This window comes from Populus alba, chromosome 2 (genome assembly GCF_005239225.2).
Source record: "Populus alba chromosome 2, ASM523922v2, whole genome shotgun sequence".
Lineage (NCBI taxonomy): Eukaryota > Viridiplantae > Streptophyta > Magnoliopsida > Malpighiales > Salicaceae > Populus > Populus alba.
The window spans coordinates 11,954,272-11,976,490 of record NC_133285.1 but is presented as its reverse complement, the minus strand read 5'-3'; the positions used below and the strand labels follow the sequence as shown (position 1 = coordinate 11,976,490).

The following is a 22,219-nucleotide window of genomic DNA, read 5'->3' as shown; positions in this document are numbered from 1 at the left end:
TCAATATCAATATCAATATCAAAATGTGTATATATCACATTGTCTTAAAACAATAATGTGTGTGTATTAGATTCGGGCGAGTTCGAGGTATGTTTTGATAATATTCATACCATATTCATTACTCATTGAGTAAGGTAACCATCCAAAAAACACCAATTAGTTCGGGGCGGGTTGAGGTGGCACTATTGAGTTCGGATTCAATTGCAATCCCTAATATTGAGGGATGGAAATCAAAATAAAATAGAATTAGGAAATTGTTAAAAATTAAATAAATAGCAATTAAAAAAATTAGGACTACATCTAAAATAAAACTAAATGAAATTAAATGATGAGAGATAAATTTGAAAAAAAAACTAACCTATAAAAGGTATTAAAAAAAAATAGATATAAAAAAAACCAAAAGAATAAGGATCAAATTTGAAATGAATACTAAATATAATCAAATGATATGGATGAAATTGAAGAAAAAAAAATTAACCTACAATATATTAAAAAAATAGATGCAAATAAAAAAAATAAGGACCACATTGTATAAACAAAACAAATAAAATGAAGCTTATGTACTTTGCTTAAGAGATGAGAGAAAAAAAGGAGGAGGAGAAAAAAGTATATTAGAGCTATATTATCCATTCTTCACCATCACGAGCGTCATCATTGGAAATATCTTGATGCACCACTTCAAACACCATTGTGAAAGGTGGTGTTTGATTGTAGTAGAAGCACGCACCGTTTAAAAAGCATGAGCTCCTTCTTGTTAGTTTGTGCAGTGCACGCGCTAACAACTTTTTGTTTTTAAATATATTTATTATATATGAAGAGATCCAATTACTCCTATCTCTAATTGGCAATTACAAAAAAGCCAAAGAAAAATGACAAAAACACCCTGGACTCAAGCAAAAGAAAAACAAAATTGTAAGGATATTTAAATAATTACATTGTTCAAAAAATTGCAAGTATATTAAAAAAATATTGAAAAACCATAAATGCTCCTTGCCCCGGAGGTTATATTTTTTTAAAAGGGCAGAGTAGCAATTTAATTGCTCAATAAGAATATGAAGAGATCAATTCACCCCTCAAACAATAACTCCGTGAAAAGATCATTTTATCCTCCAAAACTCAGCCCTTTCTTTACAAATGTGGAGGGCAAAATCATCAATGAATTGCAGCACTCTACAGTGCACCGAGTCTTGCTTCACAGCGGGGTTTTATATATATATACATATACAATTATCGTATTGAGTTGAGATGAAACATGCTGTAATTCTCTTCGGCTGGCCTCCATGTGGAGACTGTCGTTGGCACACACAACAGCAAATTAGGAACCTTAGTTAGCAGGCAGGAGTGGAGGATCATGCTTCTGTCATGTGTAGCCTTTTTGTTATGGATGAATCCTTTTATGCAGTTGACTTGCAATGAAAATAATCTCTCTGTGGCCTGTGTAATCGTGACCTACTAGTTGCCAATTTTATAGTGTATCAGGGGAGTGAAGATGGGCTTCCACACATTCCAGTGTTAGGCATTCACATCTCCTTTTCCATCTGCAATTTCTCCGATCTCTCTCTCTGCGTGTTGGTAGACGCGCAGAGAGTGCATCGTGTTGACTATGGTTTATTAGATTGTAGGCATGGAAAAGCTGATATATCTCTTGACTGTAGATAGATAGATCATAGATACATTTCATAATGATATGCAAGTTAAGAAATGTCAGTGATGAAATCTTAATTATATGACAGTGAGCAAACTATGCCTTTGGACATCGCACTATGACCATGTCTGAAGCAGCTCCCCTTCTTTTGCTTGCAATTGGGCATGCCTCCAGGCAAGGTTCCTTGAGAGTGCCGTCATCTTCAGGTAGCGGAGGAAGGACCCCAAATTTGAACTGTAACATTAGAATCACAAGATAACTGGTTGTGGAAAATCATATTTGCAAGTAAATAACCAAACACCATTTAGAAGTTGTTGGGAAGCATACAGGAACTATTGCAAGTGGAGCATTGTTAAATTCTTTGTCGAATTCGATTACAGAATTCTGATGGAAAAGGTGATTCCCTGTTGCCTATCTTGATGTTCTGCCTATCTACATCTAAAACCAGAAATTGACGAGTGCTTAAAGGAGTCAGTTTCTATGATACCTGGCAGCTATAATCGTTGAAATTTGGTTCCATCAGTAAAGGAATCCCCATGTAATCCTTGAAAAAGGTCTGAAGAACCAAATCACAGGAAGTAGAAGCAAAGAAGTAAGAAATGTTCGCAGAATAGATACTGTGAAAATGCTTTAAAACTGCCAGAAATTTAACAGTGTAGAACATATACCTGAGTTGGAAGCTTGCAAGTGTTGACACAAATCCCTACACATTTGCTTTCTTCTAAATACTTGCATCTTTCTACAAAAACCTGCAGGAACCAATAGCGGGATCAGGATTGCCTATATTCATAGCTGAATTTCAGCTTCACTTGAGCACACATACTCTAGTTAGACTGGGAAATTGGGAGACTTACCCCACTCTCCCACGAGGATCCATCAGGAAGATCAACAGAATTAACCTTGCATACGCCCATGAGCCACTGACAAGTGATTACAGTCACTCTTGCTTCAGAAATTAAACATCAAGACGGTTATAACTTTGAATTAACAATCCATTCAGCAAGCATCAGAAGGAAAAAGGAAACAAGATACATGAAAAGCAGAAATGGAAAGTAACTCCCAACTCACCAACCATCATAGCAGCTAGTTTTCCTCCTCCTATAGGTGATACCAGCGATTTATACAGATGGAGTAAAAATGGAGGAAACAAGGACTTCAGTATTCTAACCTGCCCTACCCAATATTTACTTAGTCTGTCCGTTAAGAAAAATGAGTGATAAATAATAAAAGAAGAAGAAGAAGAAGAAAACAAACAGCTGCATCTGTAGTATCAGAAGGGGTCCTCCTCAACATGAGACGACTGGCTACTTCAATCAATCCATCATATCCTGCTTTCTCTGAATCCCATCCAACTTCCTGTTAAATCCCTTGAAGAAAATAATTAACATCTACTAACAATTAATTTATTATAATCTACAGGTTGAAATAAAGCTGACCTTCACCATTTTGTTACGAAAGAGAGCGAGAAACCAGTCATCATAGAATTGATACCTGTACTCCTCCGACCTTGGAATAGTACTATCTTCTGCTTTTACCTGCAGTCACGTCAGACCGCCCGTTGTAATTAATTATCAAACTGAAATTGATATTTAAAAAAACAAAATTGCAAGGAGCGAACCGGAGACTCTGTCCTGTGAGAGGAGCATGAGGCAGGAAGATTTGTGCGTTTTGGAAGACAGTAGAAGTGAGGGCGTGAAGGAAATGATGGGATGTACGGAGGACGAAGAAGAGCCACTGCCTGCATCCTTCTTTTCTTTCTTAATTTTTTTAACCTCTACCTCGACATATCACAAACTAGAAAAAAAAAAATCGCAAACTTTAAGACAAAAACGGCGCGTTTTTTATTTTACAAGTCAAAAACTAGAAGCGTTGGGGTTGTTCAGTGATAGAAAAAACACTAATCAATTTATCCTGATTTGTCTTTCTCTTGAGTCAGATATTTTTTTATTAAAAAAAATATATATTTACATATTTTAACTATTTTTATAATTTAAAAAATTTAAATATAAATCAAAAAATTATAAATATATATATAATTAAATAAATCAAGAATTATATGGGCTATTAAATAAATAAATAAATCATTAACGATATCTAAAAATAAAACTCAAAAAAATCAAGAGACGAATATACATCAAGATATTTAATCTCGTATAATGGGACATTTACATTATTATATTTGCTAAATTTTGTTTATTGCAATAGTTTTGTTATTTAATAGACAATAATAAAAATAGACAAACATGTTAAAATGATTTAATAAAATAAGTAAAAAAAATATCATGGAAGACTATATATATTAGAAATATTATCTGAAAATAAATATTTTTTATTTTAAAAAATATAGTTTATCTATACAAAAGATTTTATAAATTATAGATAAATTAAAAAAACCTCTTCAAAAATTAAAATGCATAACCAAAAAATAATCATCATTTAAAAGAGGCTCTCTAAGAAAATAAAAGAGAGAAGGGGTATTAATCTAAATATAAATATTAAAAATATAAAATTGTAATATATATATTACAATCTTATATTTTTTCCATTCAAATTTAGTCATTAGTAATTTGTATTAATTATGGATCTTATTGAAAATTATGGAATATTGTTACTTTATTTGATTAATCATTTGCATTTAAAAGTTTAGCATTAAATTTTTATAGTTCTTTTAATGTATTCTAGTCTTGTTTAATCCAAAAAAATAGAATTACTTCTACCTTCACATTTTATTCCACTTATAAAAATTAAAGTGATCTCATTGCATCTTTACGTTAGTATTGCATGGATTTGTGAATAGTTTTCTATTATCCAACCTTAAGTTTACAATTGTCATGGATTCGACATTGAGTGATATCTTTTGAACCAATCATGAACAAAACACTGTAAATTTTATGACAATTAGTTTGGGTATAATTAGATATACCTTGACACAAAATGAGGGAACTAAACATTAAAAAATGACTATTATCTTTCACATCTATATCAAGTATGGGATAAAAGTTGCAAGAAAATTATTGATAATAAGAGTTGTATCAATGCAATATCTTCTAGTATTATGGCTCGCTTATGACTAAAACTCGTTCTCCATATTAAATCCTATAGTGTGTCATGCGTTGATAACACTTTTATAGCAATCTTAGATATGCCTTTTCCTTATCAAATTTCTAGACAATCACGATGACATTTAGTATGATGTTATTTCAATGAATATAAGACATGTTATTTTGGGTAGGGCATGGATATATGATATTGATGTCACCTTTTATGGTCAGTCAAATCATGCTCTTTCACATTTAAAGGTAAAAAGATCTAGCTTATTGGATTACCACCAAGACCTAGCAATAAAAACAAGAGAAAAGGAGAATATAAAAGAATAAAGATTTAACATAATAAGTTTAAATGAGTTTGAGAATGAGGTTAAAAAATAACCTATTATGTCTGGTTTAGTTCTAAAGGAAATCTCAATACACTCTTAAAGGGAATCACATGAGAAGGTAAGTATGGTTAAAATAATAAATCCAAAAGAGTTTGAAAAACATATTAATAAAAAGTCTATTGAGTCTTTTTTAATTGTAAAAGAAGTTTTAGGAGACTCTAATAGAATTGTTTGAAGAGGTATATACGATGTTTAAAAACTTTCAAGATAATCATCCATCTAACCTCCTTGATTTCTTACCCCATATACTTGGCATCCAACATGTCATAGATTTTGAGCAACCTTCTAAGCTTATTAATGCATTATCTATATATTTGACATCCAACATGTTATAAATCTTGAGTGGTTTGTTGAGCTCCTTGAATTCTTACCCTTTATTCATGATAAGAATGATAAAGATGATTTCGATATACTAGGTTATGTCTAATATATATCCACCCAGGATTCAAGCGATTTGTTGAGCTCCTTGAATTCTTACCCCTTATTCATGATAATAATGATAAAGATAAAGGTTATGTCCAATATATATCCACCTAGGATTCAAAAAGTCTTTGTTTCATTCCACACTCCTAGTATGATGTTCATAGTCACATACCTGGGATGCTTATAGGTTTTTTTCCCATGTCTTCCAATACTAGAATGTATGAGTTAGCTAAGTTTTTTTGCATGTAAAGTTCATGATTTTCATGTTGAGATTATAAAATGAATTCAAGCAAATAACAAACAATATAAATTTAAAGAAGTTGATTTACTTAAGTATAATGACGCATTTAATATTTGAGATTATTTCATGATACAAATTAGACTTAAGCGGTGTCCTTTTAAAACCAGTCAAAAATTACAAGAAAATATTGTTAAAACATTTAAATTGAAATTTAATAATTAAGTAAGTTTAAATTAATAATTAATGAATTATTGTAAATTTTATAAAGTGTTAGAAATGGTTGATTCAGATAATTATGGTATTAATTTACCACTAAACTTTGGTATTGGCTTTACTTTTAATATAAAGGACTTAATTATATATAAATTGCAACATCTTATCATTGATCTTTTTGAATATCTTACACCATTAACTTTATCATTTGCAGAAAAAGGATATATTGATGTTATTTCTGATGTACAATTTGTTTCTACCAGGGATGATGAAATTCAGTGAATTCTAACTCACAAGTTGGTTGAATTGAGTTAGAGCTATTAGGGTTATTATAGAGACATCGCCATAACTTAGTCTTGATTTTTTGGAGCATTATTGAAACCTCATTGACCTACTCTCAACGAGGTTGAGTTCTTCCAATCCTAGGAAAGTTGATAGGGATACCATCATACCAAACCCGAGATACGATTCATGCACACATATAATCATAGACTATGGAGGGTAACCTAAATTATTGAGATATTAGACTTTAGCTTATGCTTTTTATTTCATATTATTTGAAATTTTAGTTGATTTTTATTATTATAATTGATATTATTTTATTTTAGGCCTCAATTTAGTTTAAGTAGGCCTTTGGCCAAATAGTTAATTGTTTAGGGTTTATTATTTATATGTGATTTTCTTAAAATTATGGTTAATTTTATGATGAATTAAAGAAAAGTTGTGTAGTGCAAAACTCCTCCTTCTCCCTAATGTAAGTGGAAGCTAATGAAACAATAATATAGAAAACACAAAATATTTTAATAAGCAAAAAGAGTTGTAGATGTGAATTATAAATTTGTAATTATATTGTCTAAAAATTAAGTAAATAGTGGTTACTTCATCAAGAAGTTTACAAGACCTTTAAATAAGTAAGAAAATCTTAAATTTACTAGGAAACCACTAGGAATCCAAAAACATAAAGAAAATAAACAAAAAAAAAATCCAAATTAAAGCATAGAATCCTAAAAGACATGAGAAAACAAAACAATTTGCCCAAATACTGGCATCTAGTCCAAATACCTGATTACATCCAACAGTTCGATTAATAAAAAAAGTTATTGACCATAGAATCACTTAAAAAGACTTGAGCCCGATTTAACAAATAAATATTCTATTATCGCAGCTTTAAAGTGTTAACCTAGTCTAACGTAATTAGATCTTTTCTTGAACCTAAACTTGTTAGATTGATTCATAAAAGTATCTGCTAGATAATCCACTTAATTTGTTTGTCTTATATCCTCATTTAATAGTATCATATTCCTAGCCCCTTTCTTTTCTTCTTTGGCTTCTTCTTTTTCTCAACTTTGTTTTGCTCAATGTCAAAGATCCAAGCAAAATAGAAAGAGATTGAAAGACTTGTGTAAACAAGTCTTAAATGATTTGATTGATTGTTAAAATGAACTCCCGAGCAATAAAATTATGAATGTGGCGTATTCGATACTACCAAAGCCATTCGTAACGGAACTATACAGAGTCGGATGGAGGAACAATCTATAAAAATTGAAAGGATCCAATTGCAATTATCTGAACCACTAGGTTAAATTTGACAGAAGTGCTATCGATTAGGGACCAAAAGTAAATCGATTATATATTTTTTGTGTCGGAAAGCAAAAAAATGGAAAACAAAAATAATAAGTAAAGCCCTACCAAAACCCCTTTCTCCAGAGAGAGAGAGAGAGAGCTTTAATTAACACTGAATTTGAGTTAAGTGCATGGCGAAGAGTCCAAGTCGTGTAATCTGGACGGGTTCACGGGCGGTGCGGCATCTTTGCGCGGCGGCAGAGGCGGTGCCAGTGAAGAGGATGTACAGGAGGTTATCGGAACTGGGGGCAAGTGGAGGGAGCGTGTCAAAGACGTTAAATGAGTTCATATTGGAGGGTGGGAAAACAAGCAAAATCAATCTCACTACTTGCATAAAAAAGCTCCGCAAGTTCGGCAGGTTCGACCATGCCATTGAGGTCCGCCCGTCTCTCTCAAATTTCTTGAATTTTTCACACCACGGGTCCTACCCTTAAATCCGGTAATGAATGTGGCTATAGTCTGTGGCTATGAATGCATGGATATTTTGTTCCTAGAGATCCCAATATTAATACTATTCAAGTGCTTTGGTTGGGCAGTCATGATGACTTGTTACTTGTAATTAAGATTTGGAAAACATTAAGTGTGTGCTTTCAAGTCGTGTGTCGATTTTTCTGTCCTTTTGTACTCCTCAAACTGAGCAAAATTGGTGCTTTGGGTATTGTCTTTTTGGTTAATCGTTGTGCTCTAGTTTCTAAGCTATGTGTTTTCTTTCTTTGTTTCCTCTATTGTTTGAGTTGTTTGCGATGACTTTTGATTTTGTCTTGTAGGTAATGGAGTGGATGCAGAAGAGGAAAATGAACTTTTCCCATGTTGATTATGCAGTTTACCTAGATCTTACAGCAAAAACCAAAGGGATTGCTGCAGCCGAGAATTATTTTGACAACCTCCCACCATCTGTGCAAAATCATGTTACTTATTCAACACTTCTGAACTGTTACTGCAAGGAACTTATGTCTGAAAAGGCACAGACTCTTTTTGAAAAAATGGACAAAATGAAGCTTCTTTCAACTTCTATGCCTTTTAGCAATCTCATGACCCTGCATATGAGATTGGGCCAACCTGAGAAGGTGCTCGACATAGTACAGGAGATGAAGCAGAGGGGCGTATCTCCTGGCACCTTCACTTATAATATCTGGATGCAGAGCTATGGATGTTTGAACGATTTTGAGGGAGTACAGAGAGTTCTAGATGAGATGAAAATGGATGGCAAAGAGAACTTTTCTTGGACTACATACAGTAACCTCGCTACAATCTATGTCAAGGCTGGGCTTTTTGACAAAGCGGAATCAGCTCTTGGAAAATTAGAGGAGCAGATAGAATGTGGAAGTGATTGTGATTTTCAGAAAAAACGCAGACATGATGGTGACCGTGAAGCTTATCATTTTCTGATTTCCCTTTATGCTGGCACTTCTAATCTAAGCGAGGTCCATCGGGTGTGGAATTCACTGAAGTCAAGCTTCCACACAACAACCAATATTAGTTATCTTAACGTGCTCCAGGCTCTTGCTAAATTAAAAGATGTCGAGGGTCTCCTGAAGTGTTTCAAGGAGTGGGAGTCCAGTTGCCACAGTTATGATATGAGGTTGGCAAATGTCGCTATAAGAGCCTGCCTAGAGCATGATATGCATGAAGAAGCAGCATCAATATTTGATGAAGCTCTTAAGAGGACCAAAGGACTATTCTTTAAGGCCCGAGAGATGTTCATGGTTTTCTTCTTGAAGAACCGTCAACCGGATTTGGCTCTGGAGCACATCATAGCGGCGTTTTCCGAAGCCAAGGAGATTGAATGGCAACCAGATCAGAAAACAGTAAGTGCTTTTCTGAATTATTTTGAAGATGAGAAAGATGTTGATGGTGCTGAGAGACTATGCAAGATATGGAAGCAGCTTAATCGTCTGAACTCGAATGCTTACATTTTGCTGCTAAAGACTTACATAGCTGCTGGCAGATTGGCTCCAGAGATGCGGCAGAGGTTGGAAGAAGATAATATTGAAATAAACCCTGAGCTCGAGAACTTGCTTGAAAGGGTCTCCCCTAAATAGGCTTAGTTCAGAGAAGCCAGAATTAAGAAATGGCTAGAATTTAGCCATTTATGTAACATTGAATCAGATTTTATACATGCTTCCCGTGACTAACAATTTGAAACCTCCGAGAGATAATGTAATTGATATTAAAGGTATCCATGTGTTAGGCATTTCAAATGACTCCCAATCTTATTGCAGGAACAAAACCCAATTGATTTTGAATTTAACAGCGTGGAGTTTTCAAACAATACCTATCATGTTATCAATAAGATGGGTTCAATACGGCAAAATAAGTGTCTTCGATTGTCCCATCCTTTATTCATCGTAAAATTTGTACCATCCAGCCTGAGAAATAAAATCACCAGAATCACCAGAACAGAATTGGCTCACTATACACTCAAATTTAAACAGCTTGATTCTCAGCAGGTCTCCATATCATGGTTGTGCCCTCTAATGCACCACTGTCCCTGTGGCAAGTTTGACTGGTAAAACACAATCCGGAACAGAGGACCAAGGCAGCATGGAAAAGCTTCGGATTAGCACAACAGCTTTTAGGTATGTTCTCTTCGATTTCCTGGCAAACATTAAAAACTACAATCAACATTGACCAGAAATAAAACTCTTACAGCTGAAGGTCTTGCATGAATCAGTAACAAAGCAAGTTTTCAAAAAATCATCCAACAGATAATCCATCTGTTTCTAGGCTCTACAGGAGCAGTTAGCCCCCCACAGTAGTATCTTCAAAATATTGGTCACTACAACTTAGTAAAGTTTCCTGGTAGTATAATGCTTGTTTGGTGAAAAAAAGAAGATGCTGATATAAATTCCCAAAACGACAAGTCATGACAACCAAAAGGATGTTGACGTCCGTTACCTGAACAACATCTTCTCCCGTTATTAGCCGTCCAGAACCATAAGCTTTTCACTGGGATCTGGGATTGGTGCAGTTGTAATTAAAAGTTCAGATCCTCGGTCATCATGCTTTGTCTTAGAAGCTCCAAACATGAATGCCTCATGTTTCAAACTGATCAAAGAATAACAAAATACACTTACCACCTCAAAAGTTCCGGGAAACATACTGTTGAAGAACGAAGAAAAACGAAAGAAAATAAAATTCTAGCTAGTAACCACGTATCAAATGTAAGTGCCTCAGCTAAGATGCCTATTGATGAAACCTTACGCATAGATCCAATAAAGAACCTTGTAAGCTTTCAAACTTTACAAATAGGTCTCTCCGTATAATGTTTTAAAGAAAAAACTACTTTAAAATACTCCAGATACTCTGATACTCTAGACATTTGAGCACGATAATACTTTGCCTCCATCTGTTTAAAAATTACATTTTACTTACGGAGCCAATATCAAATTCAGATTTTGATGAAAAGTTTAAAATATGTCTGACTTCTTCTTCTTCTTCTTTTGTCTTCTTCCTTTTTCTTTTTCCCCTTTCTTCTTCTTTTGCTTCTTTCTCCTCTCCCTTTCTCCTCTCTCTCTTCATCTCTTTTCTCTCCCTAAACATCTCCTGTCTTCTCTTTTCTCTCTTTAAAACAATCATCCCTTCTCTCTCGTCTAAACAATTTCTGATTAATAGAAAAAATATATTGAAACTCTCTCTTTCATACGGCAATATAGATCCAAGATTGAAATTCCAAATTCAAATATTGCTACCTTAATTCATTTTTTGTTAGAAAAAAAAAGAAGATGCATAAATTATGAAAGTACTTCGGATATTAAATCAATTATAATGATATTTTTGAAATTTTTCATTGATTAAGTTCGCTCACACCTCACTTGTAAAGTATTATCAACTATATAAATAGTAGAGTGTAAAGTGGAACTTTTGAAAATACAGTGACAAAATATTATATTGTCATGTTCAAATGTGAGAAGGGTTCCTACTTTAAACAAAAGGCAAATTTCAGGAGCATTGATGACATCGACTATAAGAAGAGCTATTCATGAATCTAAAAACTAGAATATTGCCTCTCCATATTTGACAACAGCACTCGCTCAATGGTGCCATTACAAGTTAAAAGGCACTACAGAGTGGAGTGCTATTATAACAATGAGTAGCACCATCATCACCATCAGGAACAGTGGTCGTAACTAAGCTGAAACTCATTGACAATGCCATGAAAAACAACGCTGAATCTCCAAATAAGAACCAGGCACCTATCAATCTAGGTTTTTTACCGGTCTTTCAAAAAAAACAGCCAGAGTTATCCAGTTTACCAATATAACTCAGTGAGAAGCATGTTAACTCAGAGCTAGGAAGAATGAAATCTGACCTAACTAACGATTCCAACTAGCCAAATGACAAAAAAGTTATGTTGAGCATTCTTAAAAAAATGGCTCTTTAGGTGCAGTTCTTCTAGAGAATATAAATGTCTAATGTATGTACACCCAGCGGGCATGGTTCATTCATTTTAGGCAAGGAGTTCATTACAGGGCACTACATATCGTCATCTAATGCTATGAAGAAAATTCCAGTGTATTTTTTATTCCAAAGTAAAGGCTATACTGGACTATTTAAGAATAAGCTTTGCAAAACCTTTCGACAAAACAAAGTAGAAAAGTTAAAATCGCTCAGCATACAGAAAGACACTGCATATCCAGGGAGATCATATTTCTTTGAATCAACAAAAGCATGACCACCCTACAGCAGACAAAACCAGGCAAAATTAGAGTCTGGCAGGTTAAAATCAAGCTCTTGGATAAAAATTCTGAAACGCATGCATCAACATGCAAAGTCAGCCAATCTTGCATCATCGTTTTTACAGCAATTTACAAATGATTCTGTTGTAAATACCAGTCAAAAATCTGGGATTTAAAGGCCATTATCCAATTATGATCCCACCCCGAAGTAAGGTTCTTTGAGGTAAGACTAAGAAACAAACCTTCCACATCTTTTACATGAGGTGGCTGCTCTCAAGGCTCAGACCAACACCATTACAGTAGCATGCCACAAGAATGGTCCCTAATCCCTATATATTTCAAACTTCAATAGAAAAATTGGTAGTATAGGGGAATAAAAAAAAATAGACCATGGTAACCATCAAAACAAAAGGTTCTCTACAAAATGTACCCCAAAACCCGATTCAACATTTTCAGTCTGCACACTTGACCTCAACACAAGCCTCAAATACCTTCATTTCCATACAAATAGATACAGGCATTTACCACCTGAGAAATCCCTCAATTAGCAAAACACACCGAGTATAATAACAGCTAGAGAGAGAGAGATGCATAATCCAAGTTGACAATCAACACACAATAAACTTGCATTTCCACAATGAGAAATATTTTAAAAAATACAGATCCAGATCCAGCTAGTTTGGCGCATCCAAACTATAAAATTAAGCATAATTTATTACAACACAAAGGATTAAGAATCAATCTGAGGACTTGACAGACCTTAGCGACCAGTGTTTATAGGTAGAATACAAGAAAAATAAAGTCAAGAGAAGAATGAGGCAGTATGAAACAATAGCAGTGACGCTCATTCGACCCGGCGCTTTCTTCTTTTTGCTCTGTTGTAAGAGATCTTGAGGTTTGATCCTTCCCATCTTCAACTCCCTATACTCCAAATCGCCACAGGTTGGTTTTGTATAAATTTACTGAAAATAAGCAGACTACAGATAACTACTTTCCTTATAACAAAAAGAAAGAAAAAAAGGCAGATATTTAACTTGGATTTTAAAATTGAAACAATTTTCTTCTTTTTTTCATCATGGATTGGTCAACAGTAATTAAGATCTAAAGAGATTCATACTATTTTATTTTTATTTTATTTTATTTTATTTTCAAATAAAATATTGAAACCATTATGAAAATAATTTAATAAAAAAATTGAATATATAGACATACATACATACATAGAGAGAGAGAGAGAGGCGGTACCTGTTTGAGAGGTGAATTCTCTCTGATTTCTAAAGGATGCTCGATTTGATTTTGAAGTTTTGTTTCGAAGTCTCGGTATTTATTTGAGCCACCACGCAAAGCAAGAGAGGCTCTGATTGGGCCAAACTAGGAGATGGGTCTGGTTTAATTAATTGTACATGAGCCCGCAATGTTGACCTGTGGTGCGTGACTTTCGAGCTTGGTCTTGTGGCTCTCACTCGAACTCTAAAGTGACCTCACGGATTTCTTGCTATGAAGCTGCAAGATGTTGCAGTATCATGCATGGTAACTTTTGGAAGTTTGCCAGGCTATTTGAACATATACATTCATGTTTGCTACTTGGTTTAAGCTGGATACACGGGATTATAAAAAGGGTGTGATTGTGATAGTTTTTTGAAATGTTTTTCGTTCAGAAATATAGTAAAATAATATTTTTTTTATTTTTAATATTAATTCATCATAACAATTCAAAATACAAAAAAAAACAAAATTATTTTTTAAAAAAAAATGAATTTTAGCAAACCTTCTACCAAACAGGAGAGGTTTAATTGCATTGCAGAAACTGAACTGGAATCAGTAGTTCACCGTCGGGCAGTGGACATCTATTGATGAAAACAACACCGTGATGACCAGTATGTTACTCCAGTAAAATTCTCTCTGCTACCTATAGTTAAGCTAGAGAGCAAGATTTATGCATCTTTATGGATATGAAAAACCCACCGGCGGCACCATCTCACAAGAAAACCACATCTTCTTCTTCTTGTTCCAGGACTACAGTGGCAAGGGCGAGTCTATATGCAGAAGATCTCAGGTTCCTAACTAGGACATATATTTCCTTCCTCCTTTGCTTCACCGGCATCCCCCTCCACTGCTCCTCCCTAAGCTGAGCTAGTAAAACTGCCTCACAAAAAGCCTCAGCCACTAGCTTCTTGCTGCAAGCAGGGTACAAATCTGAGTTAACCACCACAGACAAAACTGCACATTTTATCGGAAGAGAAATGTCAATAGATGTGCTGCACAAGAGCTTATCATACTAACCTCCCTCGAACAAATCCAGCAGTGACAAAACCGATAGGCCATCTATGAGATTCTCTTACCACATGGTCCTGCGGTATCAAGAGTTCCCACTTACTAGATGGTTGCTCTTTGAAATATGAACCCACAGATGACTGGGAAATTTGAAGTCCACCGTCATTAATTTCTGATCTGCAGCATACAAAAGAAGTGGATGATATTAGCTCACAAGTGTTATGGACCTTAAGAAATGCCAAACAAGGACTCGTGTTATTTCTCAAGAATTATATCCTTCATAAACCATACTGGAGTCAACTTGCTCCATTGGTTCAACATAGATACTAATAAATATTCTTGAAGCTTCACAAATATCTTTATAATATCTTTTCCAATTATAAATCCACCATTTGTGAGTACAAAGCTCAAAGAATGATAATGAAATTGTTGATGTCAAAGAGAGTAAAGCAGTTATCATCAGTGAGAAAAGAGAAAAGATGAGAAAAGTTTTGTTAGAATACCTAGAAATCCACTTAGATAAATCACTTGGACCAGGAGCGCAAACAACCGCCCCTTCTTCAAAAAAACCTTCCTTGTATGCATGTAGAAGAACTCTAATGAAACATAATCTACGGTTAGAAGTGATTTGGTGGGCACTGCATTGACCTTTACTGAGGATGCTTTCATCCTTCATAAGCTCTGAAAGCCTTGTCTTCTTATTTGGAATGTGAGGAAACAAAAGCAAATGACTGGCATGGATTTCACTCAAGAAATCAATCAGTATACTGGATGTCCGTCCTACAAATCCATCAAATGAATTACAATGACCAGTGGCTGCTGTTTTTGCACAATCCCCATCTTCTGAGCTCAATAATGAATTGTCATCAATGTTATCTTTTTGACCAGAAATTTGAGGATCTTGAACGATAGCAGATCCTTTATCGAGAGCAAGATGAACACTATTCCATGGGAAAGGCATGGGAACTTTCAGAGGTCTTACAGAAGGAGGTAGTCGTTCCACTTTGTGGTCAAGGGCAGCACTTTCGTTCACCATAAAAGATAAGTGTGCATTACAATCAGGAAAATCAGAAGGAAATTGTGGCAGCCCAACCTGCAAAGGCTAGAAAATTAGCATGCATTGTTTCGCAACATTGTATGGAAAACTGTACAGTTGTCAACTATGCATACTTCACAAGCAATCCATCGCTTTTCTCTCAGACCTATTGCATGTGCTCCTTTGGAGACGAAAGGAATCCAGAAGACCCTAACCCAGCTTAAGGGAAGTATAACAGACCATCTGAAAGAAAAGGAAGTGCTTATCAGGTTCTAATAAGGTCTTATAGCCCATTCACATAAAAAGGCCATGACAGCTTACATTTAGAGATGGCAAAGGTAAAAAGGCAACGAGCAAGTAAATCTTATATATTCAAATGTAATTAATGGCAGAGTAGAGAATAATTTTTTTTTAATGAAGAGGGCAAGTTTCAAATTGCTTTATCTGAATGGTGTAATTAAGCTATCATAAACCACTTCACAATTTAATCCTATGTAAAAATTTTGCAATTCATTTCAACCTCTCTTGTCGAAAGTGATTCTGATTTGGCCCATGAAGGCATAAACAAGATAAAACTTGAACTACTTTGGTTCAGCGGGCAAAGAGTTGGGCAGGGATAGGAATAAGCTCCTATAGGTTCAAAGTGTTAATTGATGATAAAATACATGAACAAACTCACTGAATAGGGTCAGCCAAGCAGACTCGATGGAATCTGTTATAATTAAAGGCAATATCAAGGGCGATTTTCTCTATGTATGCATGGGATTTTTTCAGTGCACAGCTTTAGGGATTTAAAATTGTCCCAAAATATAACCAAGATGGAAAAAAGGAGCAAGGAAAAATAAGGGACAGGTTGGGACTCCATTTGGGGGGGGGGGGATTTAATTCCATAATTCATGACTACTGCGGCACAACAATAACATCAGAATAACAATTTAGAAAGACAACTACCACCAAATACTTCTCATCATCTTAAGCATTTCTTCATTCTGCTTTATTCTTAAAAACAAGTGAACTCATGTTCACGGTTTCACATATGAAGGAATTGGACGAAGTGTTTCCTCCTACTCTTGTGCAGGATGAGAAAAAATTTGTTTACTGAAAGAAAAGGAAACATTGTGACAGTAAAGGCAGGTCCTGATCATGCAATTTGATTCTTACTTGCAGGTTACATCTACAGCGATACTTAGCTCACAAGATACCACTTAGAAGGTATCCATATTTGGGAAAAAATACCAAGGTAAAAAAGTGGTACATGAATATGTCCAACCTAGGTTTCAAGGCATAAACTGCAGAAATTAACATAATTGGAGCTATGCCAAATGGAAGAATGAACCTGGAAAGTGGAATTACCGCATCAGTGAGTCCATTCCATTACTGTTTGTAAGAAGCAGAATAGGGCAAGATGTTGAACCCTGCACCTTAGATGAAGTATTTGGTGTCCTTGATTTACAACCATCAAGGCAGATAAAATCCAAACGCAAATGATGCCTTTCCCAGCAAAGAACATTTTCTTCCACTGGGGGAGTTACTCTGCTGCTTGCATCCCACAAACTCCTATTGTCAGGGACACTGCTACTCTTTTCAGGTTCTGAAAGCCATGAGTGAGGATGTTTTTCACCATTTCCAAAATTTACAGTTAAGGAATCATGCTCTTTTGCTTCATCTTCTGGAACATTATTGAGTACACTAGTAGGGGTTGGCTTGGGAATGTCAACAATTTTTACGGGCAGAGAACGAGGATCCTTGACAGCAAGAGATAAAACTGAACAAGGAGAAATGTTCTCGCTTTGAAATATAGATTTCTTCAACTCAGAGTCACCATCAACTTCTAAAACAGAGCAGTTCCTCAATTGCCAAGAATTATCTGAATTACTGCACATGATAAGCACCTTTAGCCATTTTTTACTTTTTATCTTGATTCAAAATAATCTAATTGTACTTTTGAGTTGCTCACCAAGAAAAAGGATGCAATGTCTTTTGTAAAAGTTCAGATGCCTTTGATCCCATTACTTCTAACTTTGCAAGCTGGCCTTCGAGTGACAAACAATTGATCAAAATGCCACTCTCATTCATCTGAAGAAAAAAAAAAACATGAAGTTAAGAAGTTAGCATATTAATAGCACATTAACAAAGCCTTTTTTTAGCAGAACCTTATATTCCTCATCCACTAAATATTTAGAATGATAAGCTCCCTCCCAAAGAAACATGGTATTCCAGTTTAATATATAAAATAAATAAAAAACAGACAAACAGACACAATTTTTACCAAAAATCAGTGAGCTCAAAGGAAAAAGGGTTCCTAAAAACCTTGGTTTTGAGGCAAGGTGGTCAAGCCACCAGATAGATATATAATAGGACTGGCCAGAAAGTCACTAAAACACGCAATTTCCTCATGAGAACAGAAGATAGACCATGTACCTGTTTCTGACAAGCAAATTTCAGAGCATCATATCCCTCGCTAAAAGCTGAAGCATGTATCCACACCCAAAGTTGACGATGGGAAGAACAAGCATCAGAAATTTGAGTTTCATTACATACACCAGAACTATGTTCGTTATTGCCATTTTCTCTATTGCGAAGACAAGAAGGTCGCCACATATAGTTCACAGGAGCTATCGGCTGAGAAACAGGTGCTCCAGCATGATGCAGCTGAGAAAAAATCAAAGTGTTTATATATCCAAATACTTAAGCTATCCTTGCTTCACAATGGTTTGCGATGGGCTAACCTACCATAGCAGTGCCATAGATAACACCAGTAAGAATAGACTTGGCAATATCGCGAGATTGAGCTGATAGAGAAGGCACTAGTACCATATTTAGAATTGAAATTAATGACTCCTGGAGATCACACAACGTATCATCTCTATTTAGATTATGAATTCAACAATGGAGGAATAAAAAATGCGCCACAAAGCTTGATATAGACAATGCTTATTCTCTAACATGTAATATGGCAAATAAATAAAAAGTATTTTGCTAACTTGACAGAAAAGTGAATGCCTGCCTCTGGACCCTCCAACTGGACAGCAGTATGGTAGCTTGCATCATGCACAACCGCTCCGTCTCTGTACCACTTCAATAGAGCCCTGGATCCCCTCCCTCTGCACCACACAAAATTACATCATTAATTATAAACTAATTCCCAAAATAATCAGAATAAGTTAGCCTTACTTCCTAATTACCTGCCATGCAAACCAAGAGGAAGGTGAAATCCCCAAAGCTTAGTCATTGTAAAACGTTTGGCATGCCAGACGTGAGTTCTCAATCTCCTGGTGCCATCGCCGGAAGTAGCAAAACCAGATTCTGGATTCTTTTTCAGCTCAATTCTCCTGCGAACTCGGCGAGGGACTTTCCTTGGCTCTTTATTTTCTGAAGCCGAAGACAGGTCATCATTGGCTTTACCGAGGAGGCCTAAATTACGTCTCTTTCGATGTCTCTTTTTCGCAGCTTGATTTTCATAAGCAGTGGTTCTTCTTCTCTTGTTTCTTTGAGACCGGTAATTGTTGTTTAGCCGGTTTGATACGATTGAGTGAAGACTCTCCAGTTCAGATGCCCGGGTTTCTGCAAATTTTTGAACATTGATTTTTCTAGGTGGAGCTGTTGATACTTTAGATTTTTTGCTTCCATCACCAGCCATTGCAGCCTGATTCCCAACAAATAACCTATCTCTCTGCCTGCTACTGTAAGCTTTGTATTGATTATAGTTTGGCTAGCTGTGGTCTCTAGGGTTGGGTTAACCACTGGTGGTGTTAGAACGCGCGGCACCTGGACAAAACGTATACATTATGGATGAAAATATATATAATAAAACTAAACACATATAATCTTGTATTATTAAAACAAACATATAAAATAATGTTGTCATCAATAAAAAATCACAAGAACCATTCATTAAATTAATGTTTTTTTACATTAAGTCTGATTAAAAAAAATAAAAAAAGAGAGAAAATAGAATTTTTATTGAAGGAATAACAAATTCATAAACATAAAAAATAAATTATTTCAATCAAAAGATATTATTTAAATTTTTAGATATAAAACATTAAATTAGATTTTTGTGTTGATTTATTGTTTATAAATAATTTCTAAACTTGGATTTATGTTAAGGATAGTTTAAATGTTTTTTTATACAAAATTTAAAAAAAAAAAAAAAACAAGTAAGTCTCAATATTTTTTAATTATCACCTACTTAGACCCAAGTCACTTAAGTCTAACATGGTTGTCAGGCTAGGTACTTGAGTCATGTCAGACCCATGCATTGAGTTCAAAAAAATATAGTTAAAAAAGAAAAAAAAATAAAGAAGATAGAATTTCTATTAAAGGAATAACAAATTCATAAACATAAAAAATAATTTATTTCAATAGGAAGATATGATTTGAATTTTTAAATTTAAAATGTTAAATTAGATTTTTGTGATGATTTGTTATTTATAAATAATTTATGAACATTGATTTCTTTTTAGAAAACTTCAAGGATAGTTTAAATATTTTTTTATTTATATGTCTCAACATTTTAATTATTACTAGCTCAGACTCAAGTCGCGTGGATCTGGCATAGTTGTCAGGCTTAGACAGTTGGATCATGCCATACCCAGGCATTAAGTTAAAAAAATATAATTAAAAAAAAAAAGAAAAAAAGAGGAGAGAAAAGAACGGAGAAGATTGAATTTCTATTAAAGGAATAACAAATTCATAAACATAAAAAATAAATTATTTCAATAGGAAGATATGATTTGAACTTTTAGATATAAAATGTTAAATTACATTTTTGTGATGATTTGTTGTTTATAAATAATTTCTAAACTTGGATTTATGTTTAGAATACTTCAATGATAGTTTAAATATTTTTTTTATAAGAAAAAAATTACAAGTCTCAACATTTTAATTATCACCTAATCAGACTTGGTTCTAGCATGCTCGTCAAACCCAAGTGGTTTGGGTCTGGCATTGCCGCCAAACCCAAGGCTTTTGGATATTGCATGGCTGTTAAACCCAATACGCTTAAAATATTCTGTATACTCTTAAAAAAAATTACATTTAAAAAAATTGATATTGACCTGCTATGAAGTGCTGACACGATTAAAGAGTTAGTGTTTTCCCCTAAGTGTAGGAGTGTCGAAGTAATAAATAACCTGACAAGACCGAAATCAAACCACAAGGAGGTTAACTATATATATTATAAATAATAATGGTGGTGGTGGTGGTGGTGAGTTAAAGAAGACTTTGAGATGTAGAATTAATGTGAAGATTAAACAATGATAAAAAAAAATGTCAATGTTAGATGATCCACTAATAGTATTAAAAATAAGTATAATATAAACCTTTTTTTATTACTCAACTGAAAACCACACACAAAGGAGGTTCCAATCGGATGATTTGTCATTAATAGCTCATTATAAAATTTTAACATTATCATATTAATTATCTTATTTAAGTAACACCAAATTTTTAAATATTGTTAGGAATTCATGATACTAACTTATATTAACAACAAATCAAGTTCCTTTCATAGCATAAGTGTAGGTTATACTATACAGTTGGCTATGAAAGTGCCAAACATTTGTTATACCAAATGTTATACAACACAAATCTAGATTAAGCATTTAACAAGCAAGGTATTAAGAATTAATAAGATAAAAAGATAAGATATGTTAATAACAAACTTTCTTGGATATAAATATTGAAGTCCATGTTGAGTTTATATCCTAACACCATTAGTGAAACCTTTTCACCTTAACATAATAAACTTAGTTAAACATAATGATGAAGAGAAACATAAATAAACAAGAGGAGAATATGATTATATAAGTATAGTTAAGGAAATGAAAGGCATAAATAAGAGATTAATAAAAGAAAAACTTAAGCATTAAAAAAATACAAAGAAAAAGAGCAAGAACATGATCTTAATATGAAAACCAAAATGCCTAAATGCATGGCAAATGCCTTCTTTTATTTGCCAAAATTCAGAACTATTGATTTGAAGACTAATTATTGAGTGGGTGGTTATTTCTTGACTTGGTAACAATCCTTATCTTCTTATCTGCAAAAAAACATCATTGCTAACATCAGAATTTGAACAAATAGTCTTTATGACAATTTTGGAAAATTATCTCAGTTTTCCAACAAAATAAGAATGAGGTCATTTGGATTTCTAAAACTTGATCTATGGGTTGAACACTGAACAATATCTGGATTGCAGGACAGATTCGAACTTCTCTTTTGATGCTAAGATTTGGACTTCCAAACGACAGAATTGATCTTGTACTCTTCATGAATGTTTTAGGCCTATGTCTTAACTTTCTATCCATATAAACCAAACTGAAATCTAAGATCTACAACTCCAGATATGACCTAATGATTGAATAGTGTTTCAATTTGAATTGACTCAGCATCTCTTTTCTAATTTCTTTGTCCTTTTACTTTCAATAGTTAATCACATCAATCAATTCTTTAAATTGTGATGGATGCCTGCATTTAAAATAAACATTTACCATAAATTAAAGCTATCTGATTAGTACTTAAAAGTGTATTTTTATCAAGGTTTTATATTATCATTTTGCACTTGAAGTATCAATAACTCCTTAACGAAAGCATGTTTTATAATAACAAGTCTGATACTATAAGATACCTTTAATTTATGATAAAT

At 34.0% G+C, this 22,219-nt stretch overlaps 3 protein-coding genes across 4 annotated transcripts; 1 reads left to right on the top strand and 2 right to left on the bottom strand.

Moving 5' to 3' along the window:
• Positions 1–1,625: 1,625 nt before the first annotated feature.
• LOC118046877 (beta-carotene isomerase D27, chloroplastic) lies at positions 1,626–3,437 on the bottom strand. Its single transcript, XM_073407346.1, has 8 exons — positions 3,264–3,437; positions 3,082–3,180; positions 2,900–3,001; positions 2,714–2,813; positions 2,500–2,591; positions 2,314–2,394; positions 2,133–2,201; positions 1,626–1,879 (listed from the first exon to the last, which is right to left on the bottom strand). The coding sequence occupies exons 1-8, from the start codon at positions 3,387–3,389 to the stop codon at positions 1,742–1,744; spliced, it is 807 nt and encodes a 268-aa protein (XP_073263447.1). The 5' UTR covers positions 3,390–3,437; the 3' UTR covers positions 1,626–1,741.
• Positions 3,438–7,534: 4,097 nt separating this feature from the next.
• On the top strand, positions 7,535–9,966 carry LOC118046879 (pentatricopeptide repeat-containing protein At1g02370, mitochondrial). The gene is made up of 2 exons (XM_035055963.2): positions 7,535–7,958; positions 8,349–9,966. The coding sequence occupies exons 1-2, from the start codon at positions 7,713–7,715 to the stop codon at positions 9,621–9,623; spliced, it is 1,521 nt and encodes a 506-aa protein (XP_034911854.1). The 5' UTR covers positions 7,535–7,712; the 3' UTR covers positions 9,624–9,966.
• Positions 9,967–12,861: 2,895 nt separating this feature from the next.
• Positions 12,862–19,344, bottom strand: LOC118046878 (ribonucleases P/MRP protein subunit POP1). 2 transcript variants are annotated; one of them, XM_035055962.2, is made up of 11 exons: positions 18,756–19,344; positions 18,578–18,674; positions 18,304–18,411; positions 17,992–18,222; positions 17,528–17,646; positions 16,924–17,445; positions 15,705–15,813; positions 15,038–15,627; positions 14,544–14,711; positions 13,506–14,437; positions 12,862–13,222 (listed from the first exon to the last, which is right to left on the bottom strand). In XM_035055962.2, exons 1-10 carry the CDS (start codon positions 19,208–19,210, stop codon positions 14,239–14,241), a joined length of 2,598 nt encoding a protein of 865 aa, XP_034911853.1. In that variant the 5' UTR covers positions 19,211–19,344; the 3' UTR covers positions 12,862–13,222; positions 13,506–14,238. The 2 variants fall into 2 exon arrangements, with proteins under 2 accessions (XP_034911853.1, XP_073263670.1); XM_073407569.1 differs by having other exon boundaries at positions 12,862–13,181.
• Positions 19,345–22,219: the final 2,875 nt, after the last annotated feature.